This window comes from Ischnura elegans, chromosome X (genome assembly GCF_921293095.1).
Source record: "Ischnura elegans chromosome X, ioIscEleg1.1, whole genome shotgun sequence".
In the NCBI taxonomy this organism is placed as follows: domain Eukaryota; kingdom Metazoa; phylum Arthropoda; class Insecta; order Odonata; family Coenagrionidae; genus Ischnura; species Ischnura elegans.
In genome coordinates this window covers 79420696-79435976 of record NC_060259.1, presented here as the reverse complement: position 1 = coordinate 79435976, position 15281 = coordinate 79420696, and the positions used below count along the sequence as shown (strand labels likewise).

General features: G+C 34.2%; 1 protein-coding gene across 5 annotated transcripts in view; it reads left to right on the top strand.

Moving 5' to 3' along the window:
* LOC124170671 (collagen alpha chain CG42342-like) overlaps positions 1–15281 on the top strand; it is a 460311-nt gene extending 445030 nt beyond the window's left edge. For 3 of the 5 annotated variants that reach the window (XM_046549557.1, XM_046549555.1, XM_046549554.1), the window contains 8 exons: positions 3255–3317; positions 3841–3867; positions 4604–4657; positions 7478–7504; positions 8277–8312; positions 9178–9312; positions 11450–11621; positions 13357–15281. In XM_046549557.1, the coding sequence (XP_046405513.1) occupies positions 3255–3317; positions 3841–3867; positions 4604–4657; positions 7478–7504; positions 8277–8312; positions 9178–9312; positions 11450–11575 (468 nt within the window). In that variant the 3' untranslated portion in view covers positions 11576–11621; positions 13357–15281. Of the gene's footprint in view, positions 1–3254; positions 3475–3840; positions 3868–4603; positions 4658–7477; positions 7505–8276; positions 8313–9177; positions 9313–11449; positions 11622–13356 lie in introns of those variants that run through there. The other 2 variants (XM_046549556.1, XR_006867531.1) reach the window with 2 other exon arrangements.

Genomic DNA, 15281 nt, shown 5'->3' with positions numbered 1-15281 from the left:
CCCAAATCTTGAGTTTTAAAATTAAAAGATAAATGATTGTCTGATATATCAGGCCTGATAAAGAATTTATTGATAAAAATGGTATGTGATTATATGTCATTGAATCGTAGCCAACATTGTGAAGGAAGTAATGAAGGTAAAAATCAATGAAGGGATAGACTTCAATCGATTTTTTGTGCATTGCAGACACAATTTTTTTGAATAGGCATAAAAATTGCAAGTTTTATGTATCGCTCGTAGTTTTCTTAAACAATTTTTCATTTCATTTTATCCACAGATATTGCATTATTTTATTTGCTGTTATGTATTTCTTATTTTTCATTATTTTTTGTTGTTTTGAGTTAGCCCATGTTGTATTTTTCAAGTTATTTTCATTGAGTGAATTTCATGTATCTCTATATTTATCTCCAATGATTCTTTATGCCTTTGCCCTCGCTTTAATTTTGCAGTATATCCTTGGGTGGTTATGATTGCTGAAATATAGGGATTATCTTCTGTAGGTATATCACATGCAGCTAATATCATTTGCATGTCATGTGAGGATTCTTACTGTGATATATGTTTGATTAATCATTTCATCTATCAGGCTAGTGTTGATAGTGCAATGACCTGTCTTTTGACTCTTTGGGAAGAATGTAGGAAAAAAGGAAATCTATGCGTTAAGATTATCTACATAACATAAGTATTAGGTTTTAGATATAGTAGGTGATGACTTGTTCATTTTGTACCCATGAAACTTGCTCCCAGTGTACAGTGATAGCTTTATGTCATTTTCTATGCTTTCTTTACTGATTTTCTCTTCTCCACTTTGGTTTCCCACTTAATGACATTCTACAGTCAGTGGTGGATTATGGCAAGGGGTGGCTGATCCCCCCCATAAATTTTGGAATAATTGAAAAGAAGATTATCTTCAAGGCAGCTCTCCAGTGAAAGTTTTTTTCACCAGCTTAATAAACAATGTTTAAAAATCCACTTAATGTATGCAGATCAGACCTCGGATGCATTATTGCTGAGAGGTATTGCATAGCACCAGGGTGCTGCAGAAAGTAATGATCTGTCCCCCCAAAACTAGAGCCTTAATTCAACACCTGTCCTCAAAGCAGTGTTTTCTGTATAAGAATTGTGGTTTTAAAGGGTTCCCAGAGACTTTGCTTTCCCCATTGCTGAGAGGACACCTTTCCTCATTGGCTGAGTCCTCCAATAAACATTCTCTCTTACTTCTGTGGTACATTTAGCCAAGACCATAATAATTGTCATCAATGGTGGATCCAGGATATGGACAAGGAGGGAACCTGGGGAGTAACCTCCCAGCAGTTGTGGGGTGCTGGCAACAAAATTTTTTATAATTTCGAAGCTTGTAACAATACTTTCAGGTTGTCTCATTACTAATTTTCCCAAGAGTTAAGTTTTTAAAATAAACATTTATGTACATTTTTAGTAATTTGGGTTTTCAGGGCTTTTCTCTCCTGTATATATTTGGCAACTGAACAAAATTACCATTTTCTCTAGTGAGAAATGGATACCTCAGTGGGGCTATAGCCCCCCTATCCTCTCTCTGGATCCACTGCTGATTGTCATTTCCCTCGAGTAACTTTGAGATTTTTATATTCAAAGTATCCTAGTAACTCCTTCAACTGAGTGTCAACTATAGTATGTGATATATTTTCTCCTTCAGGAATATTCATAGGTTTTGTATATTCAACATTCAGTTAGGTGTGGCAAGCAAATTTATCACCAAAGCAAGATGGTGAGAAGAGCTACAACCATTGGCTGATTTCAAGGGATCGGGCCTTTGGGCCTTCCAAACTGCCTTTTGGTGTAATTGGAATATTCATGCCCTTGAACTATGACAAAATTGTAGCCCTGATGAAAGGATGAGGAGTTGGTGTCACTCAATGCTGTTGAATTCTAATTGTTATTTAGTCTTACACATTACAAAAATTCATGATGTTGAAATTCTCAGTAAAATATTGTTTTTGCAAAGAAGTTCATATTACTTCTCTATGAATGGTGGTAGATTTCTCTAATATTAAGTGGTTTTGAAATGATGGGAATTCCTCCCTCTGTAAGGAAAATGTACTTGATGGTGAAGTGAGTTTATGAAGGGTAATCTTCTTTTTTTTAGTAAAGAAGGTGACAAAATATTTAATTATTTCCAATTTTTAATTAATATTTTTTTAATTTTTACATGTATGACTGGATATAGCCTTAACAAAGAAATTTTGGTAGTGACAGTCATGCAACCAATCATTTATGACAAGAATCTACGAATTAACTCATGATGTTTGATACATTGATTAGACATTTGATTAGGTCACTCTAAGGAATATTACCACTATATGTACTGAATCCCATCCAGTGAAAATTTACACAATATTATTTATTATCTATCAGACCTTATATTAGTCTGAGGTCTTCAATTTTATAAAATACATTGCACTTGATATCACTCATCACTTAAAGAACTTAAACTTCCATGCTAAAATTATCCTTAATGATAGCCTGGTTATTTTTAACTGCAAATATATTTTCAGATATTTATTATCTCATTCCTGCGTCTTGTTTCAATATGCAATAGAATGGGAGTACCATTCTGGGAATGGGTCAAGAATGTATGTGGTTCATCAAGTACACCTGAGTATTGATTATTTTTGGATGTATAAAAATTACTCCATATCATTCATTCTAAGGGTGATTAAGATCTCAATTTTAACCATAATTTGTAAAATATATGCTTGCGCAATCATGGAAATTGTTAATGTGCTTCCCCAGGGGTGCAGCTAGGAATTAAGGCTGGGGGAGGGGGGTTTAGGTGCAACTAATACCGGGGTGTGTTGGGGTATAGAATACCCACCAGGATAAGCAGCAGGTGAGAGATTAATAAATTGCGGAATTTTAAGATAAATGATCCATGATAAATGGTGAGTTTTATGGCTTCCTGAGGGGTATTTTATTATTCTTGACACTATTCTTTTAGTAATATCAATCCAATTAAGTAAAATGGTTTAAGCTTAAAAATTTCTCTTGGCTCTGGGGGAGGTTTTATCCCCCAAAACCTCCCCCTCGCTGCGCCACTGTGCTTCCCGACCTCATGTTTACCTACACACAATTTGGCATTATTTTCCCTCTCCTATCCCAACCCAAATGGCTCACTAATTTCATAGTTTTACGTATCCCTCATAATTTTTTCACATTTTGTTTGCGGCTGCAATTTTTTGAGTTGTAATGGGGTGATGTTTACTATTCTATTACAGGGTCCTATGGGTCTACGAGGGGAACCAGGTCGACCAGGGGAGTCGGGGAAACCTGGCTCCATGGTAAGGTCAGATGGTTCTCAGAACCCCCCTGTGCTCTCTACCCACCGTCATTCTAACACAAACCTCGACGCCAAATAGGTCGCTTCTCCTGAAAGCAAGTTCCTCTCACTCTCCAGCTCTTTTAGGGCCATATCCACAAAGTTTGTGACGCTTTCTTGTGAGTGAAATTTTTAAAAAAAAAGAACAAAGCATAAAAACTTTATAACGTGTACGGATAGAGAAGGGACTTACATATCTAGAATGATGAACACTCGTGTCGATCCTGTATTATGTACATTGATATCAAATAAATTTGTGCATGTGGCCCCACCTTGCCACTGATTTTCTTCGGACTCCCCCCTTATCCTCATGCTTCAGCTTTGGGGTTGTTTTGGGTGTGATTTCCCCTATTTTGCTGCTGCCACCAGTTTCAATTATTTACCAACACCAACCTTGTGCCTAACCTACTATTTATTTCTCCTTCGTGGTAATGTTTTTGCCATTATGGGATTTTAGAATTCTCATTTTTGTTTATATTTTCCAGGGACCTCCTGGTCTAGATGGAATGAAGGTATGTTATTTTGTATGATTAATTGATGAAATTAACAATTAATTTAGGAGATAATATGAAATATGTTAATTTAATCTAGATATTTAAAAAAATTGTGTATAATTAGCATCACTAACCACAGAATTGGTATTTTCAAAGTGTTCATTTGTTAATTCTGGTAGCATAAAAGGAATAGATTATTGGCTCCTATGAAGATGTTTCAGTTATACATTATCTTGTTAGATATTTAATTATTTATAAAATTGTGAATAAAACAAATATTCAAATTGACTTGGTGGTTGTAATTTTCCAAAATTTAACTGGGGTGAAAATGGCAGAGTCAGTCAGAGAAAGCTTTTTTGTGAAAATATGCAGAGAAAGATATGAGGATATGCACTGCCCAAGGAGAGTGCATAAGTATTGCTATTCATTTTGGCAAATGTAAGTATAAGTTATGTAATTTTAGATTTTAGCAGAGTTAATGCAACTTCTTTCAAAATTAATAGAATGTTGTGAGTGAGAGATTAGGTGTACTATTTAGGACTGGCATGTCATATATTGAGTACTGTGAGTTTTCGTGAGGATATAAATATGTATTAGCTAAAGGTGCATGCAGTTGAATATTTGATGCATCAAAGTATTTAATGCACATTTGAACAGTATTTTCCACTCATTATGTGTGATTTTTTTATTTATTTTGTAAAATGTAGCAATGGTGTATTGAATTTGAGAGTAATCCATTTTCCTTTTTTGGCAGGGAGCTCAGGGTGAATTTGGAAGTAAAGGTGAAAGAGGTGATCCAGGTTTGCCAGTATGTATAACTTTTTCTTTGTATATCTCATTTACAAGTGTACGTTATTAATATGTATTAACCAAATTAATTCTGTGCTATCTGCAAAGTATTGGTGGTTGGAAAATTCACTAACTTCGAAGGGTCAATCTCAAACTATTCAAGCAAGCATGTTTGAACTTGAAACCCCTAACCATTGTTTCAGTAATTTGATTTTTATATGATCATTCAATTCATCCAGGCTCCATCTGCTCAAATCTGTTTACTGAACTGGTTAAGAGATTGCTATTAAGCGTAAAAAGACTGACATAAATTGCACGTCAGTGACAAAAGCTTTCTGACGATATAATTGAATTTTCAATGTTTTTCTCATCTATAATTATAGCATACATTAAGTTCATATAATACGTGGGTGTTCTCTCTGATTCTGAGAAAATGACTGAGGCTCTTTCTCATTATTGACCAGTGTTATTTTCACCATAATATGAAATAAGCCAGACCTTACTTTACCTCTTTATTTCAAATAGCAGTATGATCTCAATTCATATATTTATGAATCAATTATCACTGGCATTTGCTAACTTGATGAGTGTATATTTTATGACATATTTTTGGTTTCAACCAGTATTTATCATAAGAACTCATGCCCGATTGAGCAAAATTTTGTAACTTTGACTGTGAAATTCCTTAAATCAAAGCCCGAATTAGTGCATTATAATGGAAAAAGGTAATAACATCCTAGTTCATGCCTCATAACTTTTTTAATGCTTTGTAACCTTCTACTACCAGCAAAGAAATCTTCTTACAGGCACTCATCAATAAGTTCATTTTAGCTGTACAATTTCAATTATTAACATCCTAAAAATACTTCTTATTAACTTATTGTAATAAGGACTAATTGATGGCAACAATATCATAAGAGAAGTGTAATTTGTTGTAATAACTCTGTTATCAATAGCCATTGGGGTTGTGCTTTGCTAAGTGTATTTCTACCTTCATTCAAGGGAAAAAAGTAATGGAATGGTAGAATGTTTCCAGTTAGTGCCATAAGAATCTTTGTAAGAATGATAGAAGATTTTTTTATTAGGCATTGCTTCTACAAAATGAAATAAGTAAAGTATTCAATGAAAATTATAAGGATGGCTCATCTCTTGTCATTTAAGGTCATCAATAATAGTTGCAAAGCGAATTTCTCATCTTCCTGCAAGTCTAATTTCATGGTTGAATTCCTTCCCTGACATTTTCATCTAACACTGCCTGGAATAAAGCATAGATTTTACCATACTGATGGACTTTATTCTCATAGAGAAAAATACAGTATTTAGGGAAAACATATTGTATCTTTAGAAAAATGAATCATCCCCTTCTAGTTGAAAAATTTTCTGGACAGCAGAGCTTTTCAGTAGATACTTCATATAAATAGCCACTCCAATTCTAGGTAAGTGGTACTAGGATGATTGCCACAGTCAGACTGATTGTATTGCACCACCATTTTCATACATGCTTCATTTTACAAATGAAGATGCAACCCTTAAATAAAAAAATAATAGAGAATGTTAGACACTTCCTTTCATTCACAGTTATGTATTTGGAAAAATGTGTAAATACCTATTTTAGGGAGTGTTTTATTGATTTTTGATCCAGTTATGTCCTAGTAAATATGTGTGCAAATATTATATTTATCACACAATGCACCTATTTCATATCATTCGGCTGAAACAGAATGTTTATGAACATGCTTAGTCCTGCCTTATAACTTTTCGGGATTAGTATAGTAAAATGTAGCATCTCCCTGGTTTTAAGTAGTGCTATCAGTTTCAAGTATTTAAATTAAATTTATGAAAATTGAATACATATTATTTTTATTTTCCCTTAGTTTTATGTAACTTTTAAAAATATCTGCTCTCCACAAAATGTATTAATTTTTTATGAATCAGCAAAATAGTGCAAATTAAGTGGCCCATGCATAGTTTCAATTATTGTAATATTCTTATTTCCATTTTATAGCTATATAGGTATGTAATTTTAGCCATTCTTAATTATTTACATTTAATCTAAGTTGGTTCCATTGAAAGTATTTACACCTGTGTTTAATATTCATAAGCAATCGAATTCCTATAAAAATTGGTGAATATTATTCCTTGCATGGGCGTACCCAGCGAGGGGCAGGAGGGGGCAGCTGCCCTGGCCCCCCCCAGAAGCAAAAATTGCAAATTTCTTTAAGGAAAATAATATTTCTTCAAGCAAATAATTTTAAATTGTTGCAGTTTCCTCAACATGTTTATTTCATTCACCTTTTCCATGCTTAAATCTTACCTACAATTTGAACAACAATGGCTTGCCCCCCCCCCCCTAGTTTTGTTCCTGGGTATGCCCTTGAATCCTTGTTGTAAACTATACACAATTTAATATGTCTTGAAAGCTATTATGCCGTGTCAGTGGATAAAATAGAGCATCCAATGGTTGAAAATATAATAGCTCTTTGTGATTCTCATTAATTACTTTCTTCTTCAAAACCATCACATTCATTTCCTTCATAGCAGTTGTAACTACAATAGCTTCCTGAGGACATGGGTTTGTAACTTGTTGTGACAATAGTGAAAGTTCTTTTAAAGGATTTGCATGCCTAATTTATAGAGGAGATCAAACTGCAATGATTGATGTGACCTTTCATACACATATTTTTATTATTGGTTCCGTTTTCTTAGTACATACATAATTGGCTGTTTTGGAATTATGTAAGATTTTTACTTAGTTCTGCTATTCGAAGATGTTATGAGTTGTTGCCATCACATATTGATATTATCTTGGTACTAACATGATTTTTTTCTGGCATTATAGGGAACTGATGGGATCCCTGGTGCAGAGGTAGCCCCTGCTTTTTAATTGCTTCTATAATACTATATTAGGCAGTAACACTTGCTTAAATTGCTTCTTACATTTAAAAATTGCATTCTGTGAATAAAGTCAGTTTGGATATGCAATTAAAATTTGCTCTGATAACTGTGGTTATCCTCTTTATCAATCAACTGCTGGTGAAATTTGCATGCTAGCATGCTTATACACTTAGCTCTTACTTCAAACTAACTTTTTCGAGTGCTTTTACTAACCTTAATATATGGCTAAAATTCTGTATGGATGTTGTTTGTAAATGCATTCAAATGAATGAAATTTTTCAAAATTCTTATCAAGTACTGCTTCGTTAAATTTTTCTCTCCTATATTTGGAAATCTATTGCTCATATCCTTTTAAATATAATCATATAAAATTATGAAGAGATTTTGTCTTTGTCAAGCACTATCCTATTCAATCCCAAGTAATTTCTTTCATGGTTCTTCAGTTTTATTCTTACTAAGTAATCCATTCACCTATTTTTGGCAAAGACCCTCTCTAAATTTTTCAGTGAAAGTAAATTACTGTATTTCTTCTCTCGTTTTTGTCCAATGAATCTATTTTGGAGAAATCCATTCAATAATTTTGTTTAACGCCCATTTTGAACTATTACTCCCTATCTTTCATGGTTTTCATCTTTGTGTGAGTGAGTGTGTTTTTCCATCTTTTCCATTGCAATTTATTTTATGAGTTAGAACACTATCATTCTGACATTTTGCCAATACAGCTGCCTGATTTTCATTCGTAGGGACCTAAAGGTGAAAAGGGCGCTAAAGGAGAATCTGTGAGTTATTTGTCATTTTTTTATCTATTATATAAAATAAATGGGAAGTGGTCATTTGAAAATCAATGACTTTTTCTATCATTGCCACTTACAAATGAAAACTATTACTGTAGTAAATAGATTGTTTGTCTGAGTTAGTATACTTTGTGTGTGTGTACTTATCAGGCAAAGATACCTAATGCTCGAGGGTATGGAACACATTGCACAAGTAGATGCCATGAGCTAGGTCATCATGAAATTAAGTAGCATAGCTTGGATTTATATCATCTTTTTACAGATATTAGGATTATTTCAGATATATCCACCTATATAGATACATTTTTAATATAGATTTTGATGAAGTGCTCTCGAAAGTGATATATCGTCATTTTTAATTCTATGAGTGGCAGGTGCTGGATTTTGATATATTTTTACTGTTATATTTTCTTGAAGTAATCACTAATATGATGGTTTCTATAGAAAGATTAGTTTTAAGATTTATTAAAGTTCATTATTTATGTAGTAATACAAAGATTTTTCAAAAAAGCCTGATCAGTACATTAAGCGTAAATGCGCTTTATACTTGTGGCTCAACATAAAACCATATCAAATAAACAATAAGTCATCTAATGCTGTCGATTTTCTTGGTATAAACTGGATACTCATTACAGTATAAAATCCTGCTAAAAATCTCATCATTGAATATCATCTTAACTCATGTAATATTTTTGATGGTGCTAAATGTTTTCTACTTAAAAAGTGTGTTAATCTATTTTCAGTGTTCAAGTTGCAGTTACAGTATTTTTTTCAGACCTAAAGAAAATGATTTAATGCACTGTAATAACCTAGTGCTCAGGGTTTAAATTTGACTGTGCTTAATTTTCAGGGGCCTCTTGGCAAAAGGGGTCGGAAAGGCGATAAAGGCGACAAGGGTGAGCAAGGTGTTCCTGGACTGGATGCGCCTTGTCCTCTTGGTCCCGATGGCCTTCCTCTTCCTGGCTGTGGATGGAGACCTCCCAAGGTAAGTGCTCATAGGTTACATTCACTGAGCTGGTGAGTCAGTGACATAATTAATCCTTTCACTGCTGTGAACGTACCTGGTGCATTCGCACGGCAGGCTGCTGTGAACGTACTTTTTTTTCATCCCTGCCATGCGCTCAGCCCTTGCGCCAAAGCACTTCGAAGGGTCCCTAATTCCCTAATCCGGTACCCTTTCCTCACTGGCTCCTCGCTGGCCCCTATTTTCGACCCTCAGAGCGGGGGGCCTCCCTCCCCAAAAGTGCATCTGCATCTCTGACTGCATTTTGAAAATCAACCAATCAATCCGATCATCAAAAAAAGATTGTTTGCATCGCACTCCTGCCAATCAAGTATGTCTTTGAACTGTGTTTCTGCGATGAGAAATAACGATTTTGTTAACTTTGCGAAAATGGCCATTTTCCGGTGGTCCGCAGCCACGTTTTTAGTAAAGCTAATAAAATCGTTATTTTTCATCGCAGAAACACGGTTCAAACACATACTTGATTGCTTGATTGGCAGGAGTGCGATGCAAACAATCACTTTTTGATGATCGGATTGATTGGTTGATCTTCAATTTGCTGTCAGAGCGGTCACTTTTCAGGAGGGAAACCCCACACTCCAAGATAAGGGCCAGCAAGGGTTAGCTCATTTAGGAAAGGGTTCTGGAATTGCGACCCTATAGAGAATGTACCATGCCCATCCTGGAAGTACCTGATCCATGGCCCAACGAAAAGCGCAGTTTAACATTTTCGCCGCATGTGAGGAGAAGGTTTTCGGATATTGAACAGCAGTGAAAGGGTTAAGTTGAGCTAATAATGAACTTATTCTGCAAATTTTATTATTATCGATAGTGATAGAGTTTGGAAAATAAAGAGGCCCTTACTTTTTCTGTTTTAATTGATTCATGCTTACTTCTCAAGACATCTGTGAGGAAAAATCTATGATCTTAACGCATTTGCAGATAAGTTGATAACATCAGAAACTCATTCCGAGTGTGTCACCACTTCTCCTCCAAACCTTGGCCTTTTGTGTGGGTCTTGCTTGCTTTGTTGTTGTTTACACTTTTATGAGTGATGACTTCCTTAGAGGAACAGTTCTTCATGAACAGTCTCTCTAATAATGTCACTCTCTCTTATCTCTCTGATGTGTCAGATTTCATATTACGCAACCTACCCACAAAAAGTGATCTGCATCTTTTGTGTTTTCATATTTTACGTGTATGAATAAATAGGTGAATGGGATAGATAATTTTTGTTGGCAAAGCTTATCTTTATATTCCATCTACTGAAGTCTTTTAATGCCACTAATAATTGCAATTTCGGGTACAAGTGAACGATCCCATTGGCTGCATCCATCAATTAAATGATTTGGCATGTGATTGTGGATAATAAAACGTTATTGTACTTTTCCACACGATAATAACGTTTTATTATTAAGAATGGATTTTCACAAAGTAAAGCCAGAAACAATCAAGTTTATGTGATTGTGGGTTTAACAGTTGAGGTAAAATTTTCTGTGTACTATATTCATTTTTTAGAATGCCAGTCAGTCATACTTTCCCCATTTTGTTTTTTTCTCTCTCAAGCTTTGTGATAGAAAAATGAGGTTATGTGCCTTTAATGTGGATGCTCTGTTTTCATGATTTGGTCTAAGGTTAAGAATTTCAGCAATTTCAGGAATAGGCAAAGGTGAAAAAAGTTGTTTATTTTAATAAAAGAGAAATACAGACTACCAAGTGTAATTCCGGCAACACACATAGTCACCTATGTTTTACGGGGAAGCATCGCTTTCAGGATACAATTTCTGACTCGGCTCTCTTTTTGAATGTGCCAGTGATCACTTTGGGAAGCAGTTGCAAAGAGCAATTTTTGTCCACTACACTTTTGTACAGTTCCAAGATTTTACCATATTCTAAAAAAGAAAGCTCCTGGCTCCTGCTCGCATCAGGAAAAAGTATTATTACCAAGGCAGGGTCAAAAAGGGAGAGTTGATTGCTCACTGGAAAAAAAAAAATATTTCAGCTTGCTTTCCTTTTCATTCCAAAAATAAGTTTCATTTTTTGGGAGACAACATACACTGCAAAAAGGTTGTACCCACCATTTTTCCCTTTGCTCATTAATTCCTCTTAAATCCTCCAGGGCTATTCTGCACCTGTTACCACTCCATCAACATATATTGCCACACCGGAGCCCCCATCAGATGTGGATTATGAAGAGGAATATGATGAGTATCCTGATCCACATTACCATTCCACAAACAATTAAGCAAAAGTAAAGTGAAGTTCAATGTTAATACTTACTGAAATGACAAGTAAGTAAATCAGTTATATCATTATGTATCACTTATATTTGTTCGCTAAAAATAGATGTTATTTGATTTTTGTGTGTGTTAAAAAATTTGAAAGTCTATCTCTGGGCTTTTCAATTTGTTCCACCAAAAACAGTGAAATAGTGATTGAAGCATGATCTCCCTGTGGTGTTCCCTGGTGAAACATGGTTCGTATCACTTCAGAAATAAGGCTCTGCGGAACTGTATCCAATAGTGTAAATATCGGCTCACCTTTTTTTCCTTTATTTTATTCATCAAAACTTTTTTTCTTAAAAATCTATAATTTCCAGAAATATTTTGTGCTTGTTTTTATGATTTGTTAATGTTTTCCTCATGCAAATTTTCCTTTACTTTTTGGGCCTCATCTTATCTTTTACTTCCACAATAAATCTTTACCTAAGCTTTTCCAATCTATGAATGATGGTAAATCATGGTTACTGGTGAAATTAAAATTATCGATAAATTTTCAAAATATTTAGACTTTTTAAGCAGATTTCCCCAAATGAATATTCCTTTTATTTTACTAGTTTTTCTGTTTGAAAATGATGTCTTCTGTGTCTGCCACCCACAGTCAAAATGAAGTTCATTAAATACTCAGTCAAAATATTGAAATGATCTTGTGCGCTGAATTGAACAGCCTAGTACTGATTGTTGGAAAGTCAGAAAAATCCAGAATAATGACCCCAGTAGCCTTTTCTGCAAGTGATGACATTAAAATTGACATAAATTCAAGAAATTTCTGAGGATGGGAATACATTTTTCAAACATCTCATCTATCGCTCAGATAATGAGGCTAAAAAATAACCTAACTTCCAAAATCTCATGAGATTTTGTTTCCCTCCAAAAATGTTGTAAAAATTGGTTCTTGTCTTTGAATTTTGTTGAAAAGTGCAGTTGGCAGAGGAAAAGTTTAATGTTATACCATTTCTTTCTATAGTTTTATGCATCATTATGTATTACTTGGACAAGTTCTCATAGTGTACTGCACTGTACTTCCAGATTCTTCTTATAATTGGAGCCTTTATCTATATGAAGATTTGATTCCTTCCTCTTTCATTTTTGGGTTCCCTTCCCAGTGAGAAATGGGTGGTGGAATCCACGTGGAACCCACGTGGAGAATTAACGTGGATACCACGTGTTTTTGGTCGTGGAATCAACGTGGAACCCACGTGGAAATTTGGTGGAAAAATTAAAACAGCAGTAGGTGCTGTCCTAAAACCATTAAAACCTCAACCACTCTATATCTAAACCTTCTATATATGTGTCTACGATTTTTCATGTGCTCTCATGGCTGCCTTTCCACGAATTATATAAAAATAGAATGTGCGATACATTTTCACATAACTAGCGTGGCTTCAGGTTGATAAATGACGCAATGTCACCAGAGAGTTAAGTTCCACAAATTAGAAATTCTGTTTAACATTTTATGATAATCACCACAAATCCACTTGAAATCAACGTGGATTCCACGTGGGTCCAACCACTCAATATCCACCACCACCAAATATCCACCACTCAACGTGGATTCCACGTGGGTTCCACGTGGATTCCACCACCCATTTCTCACTGGGTTGGCTTTGAATGGCTGTAATGAAACACACTGGAATAGTTATAACATTCTGTTGCATAAGCAAATTTTCATCTTGCATAAAGTACCTAATCTTTGACATTGCATTTATCAGTTCAAATATGTAAACATTTTTATTTTTCATTGCAGTTCCTTGCAGAAGAAGAATCCATTAAGCTTGGGATGTGATTAGTGAGTGTTATGTTTGTATATATGTACTTATCACAATGTGTGTACAGAATGACTTATTAGGGAGCTGATTTAGATTCCCTATTCTTCATGACAATGATGAAGCCATTGAGACATTCTTCGTATTCAATGGATGAAGAAACATGACATAGTCCATGACTAAAGTTAGAAGTTAAAGGATAAGAAGTTGAAAGTGCTTTCAGCATTCAACATAGTTGTTCGGAGTGACTGCTCTTGAGTGAATACAGACCATGGAAAGAGCTGTATATAGTTTCATTTGTGGTTCCAACATTTTGCACCATAGCTTTAAAATTGAATTAACTAAGGGCTGATTTTGGATGCACATGTGAAGAAAATCAAGACTCAAGTTATTTCATGTGAACTAATGGTGTTTGTTCCTTATTGATACTCCAGCAGCTTGGTTATGCATATTTTTGAATGGAAATATGCAAGAATTAAGTGCTAAAACCAGTATTTACAAAGACTTATATTTATGAAATCTGGCAGAGTTAATTCATAAAAATATGTACCATGTGAATAAATTTAAGCACTAATTTGTTTAACCTATGCTGTGTAACTGTTATGTAGTTGTGAAAATGATGTTTGTGGATTGACTTTAAGCCTCTCCAAATAATAGTATGTACCTATGTTGAAACCCTTGTGTTAAACGCTGTTGATAAAATTAATCTCTTATCCAACACTGGCAACTAAAATTATATATTTAATATGGAAATTTTTCTTTACTGTTTGTGATTGCTAGAATATTTTAAAAGTTGTAAGTTAAGTAATCTTTGGTCACATGTTAATGTGGTGTCTTTTTATATGAGAGAAAAATCATTTGCTTACTTTTCCCTCAAATTTCTGGATGTAAGAACTGAATCTTTAAATTTTCTATTGATTAACTCATTTGATGAGGCTAACAGCTAGCTTTCCCCTGCTGAGGCGGTAGTGACTTTGGGATCAAAACGATGCCATATGGCATCACTGCTCTCCCTGAGTGAGACTAGGATGACACCCAATGACATCAATCACTGTGAAGGTGTTTATATGTCAAGGGGCTCCTTTACCCTTGAACCATACGCTTAATAAAGCTCTAGGTTGATATGTGTACATCATACAAAACTTAGCATGCAGGAATTACATTGTCATAGAAAAACATTTTCAGTACCTATCTATCTGTTTAGTTCACAACCCTCTTTTTATTTAATTCATTCAAAATCATAGAGTTTAAAAAAATCAGAAGCCTCTAATGTGTAATGTAGTTTTCCACTCAGCATTAGATATTAATTTTATGAAATATTGAATTATTATTTTCTAAGTACAAGATTTCCAACTAAGTATCCTCTACAGATCATTTTCTCAAAATTTGAACTTAAAACTGATGAGAATGTTATCTTTGGGATTATTGGTGTGTGTATGTTTTTTTATATTGTGAAAATGCATGTTATTCTTCTTATTGTATTTTCATTTTATTGGGCTGGATATCTTGCTCATGCAAAGAGTCATTTGATAATTTTCTAATTTTGTGTCTTATATCTTTTTATAAAATTTAACCTGTAAAACTCTTGGTGATTATAAATGTAAACTTTCATATACTCTTATGAGCATGAACTTCAAAATATTTTTCTTTATGTTTCCTTATGATCATATTTCTTTTAGAAAAAATAATAATATCCACAGAGAACCTATCTCTCTAATTACCTGGTAAAAATTGAAAAAAAAAATCTGAAGCTAATTTCAGATTTCATTTTGAAACTTTAGTTTATGACAGCATGCAAATTTTCTGGAAATAAAATCCACTGAATGAAGTGTCTTATTGACTTACTGCTAATGTTTTCCATATGTCTCTGGACAATGCAATTGTAAATAAATAATTTTGAACCATA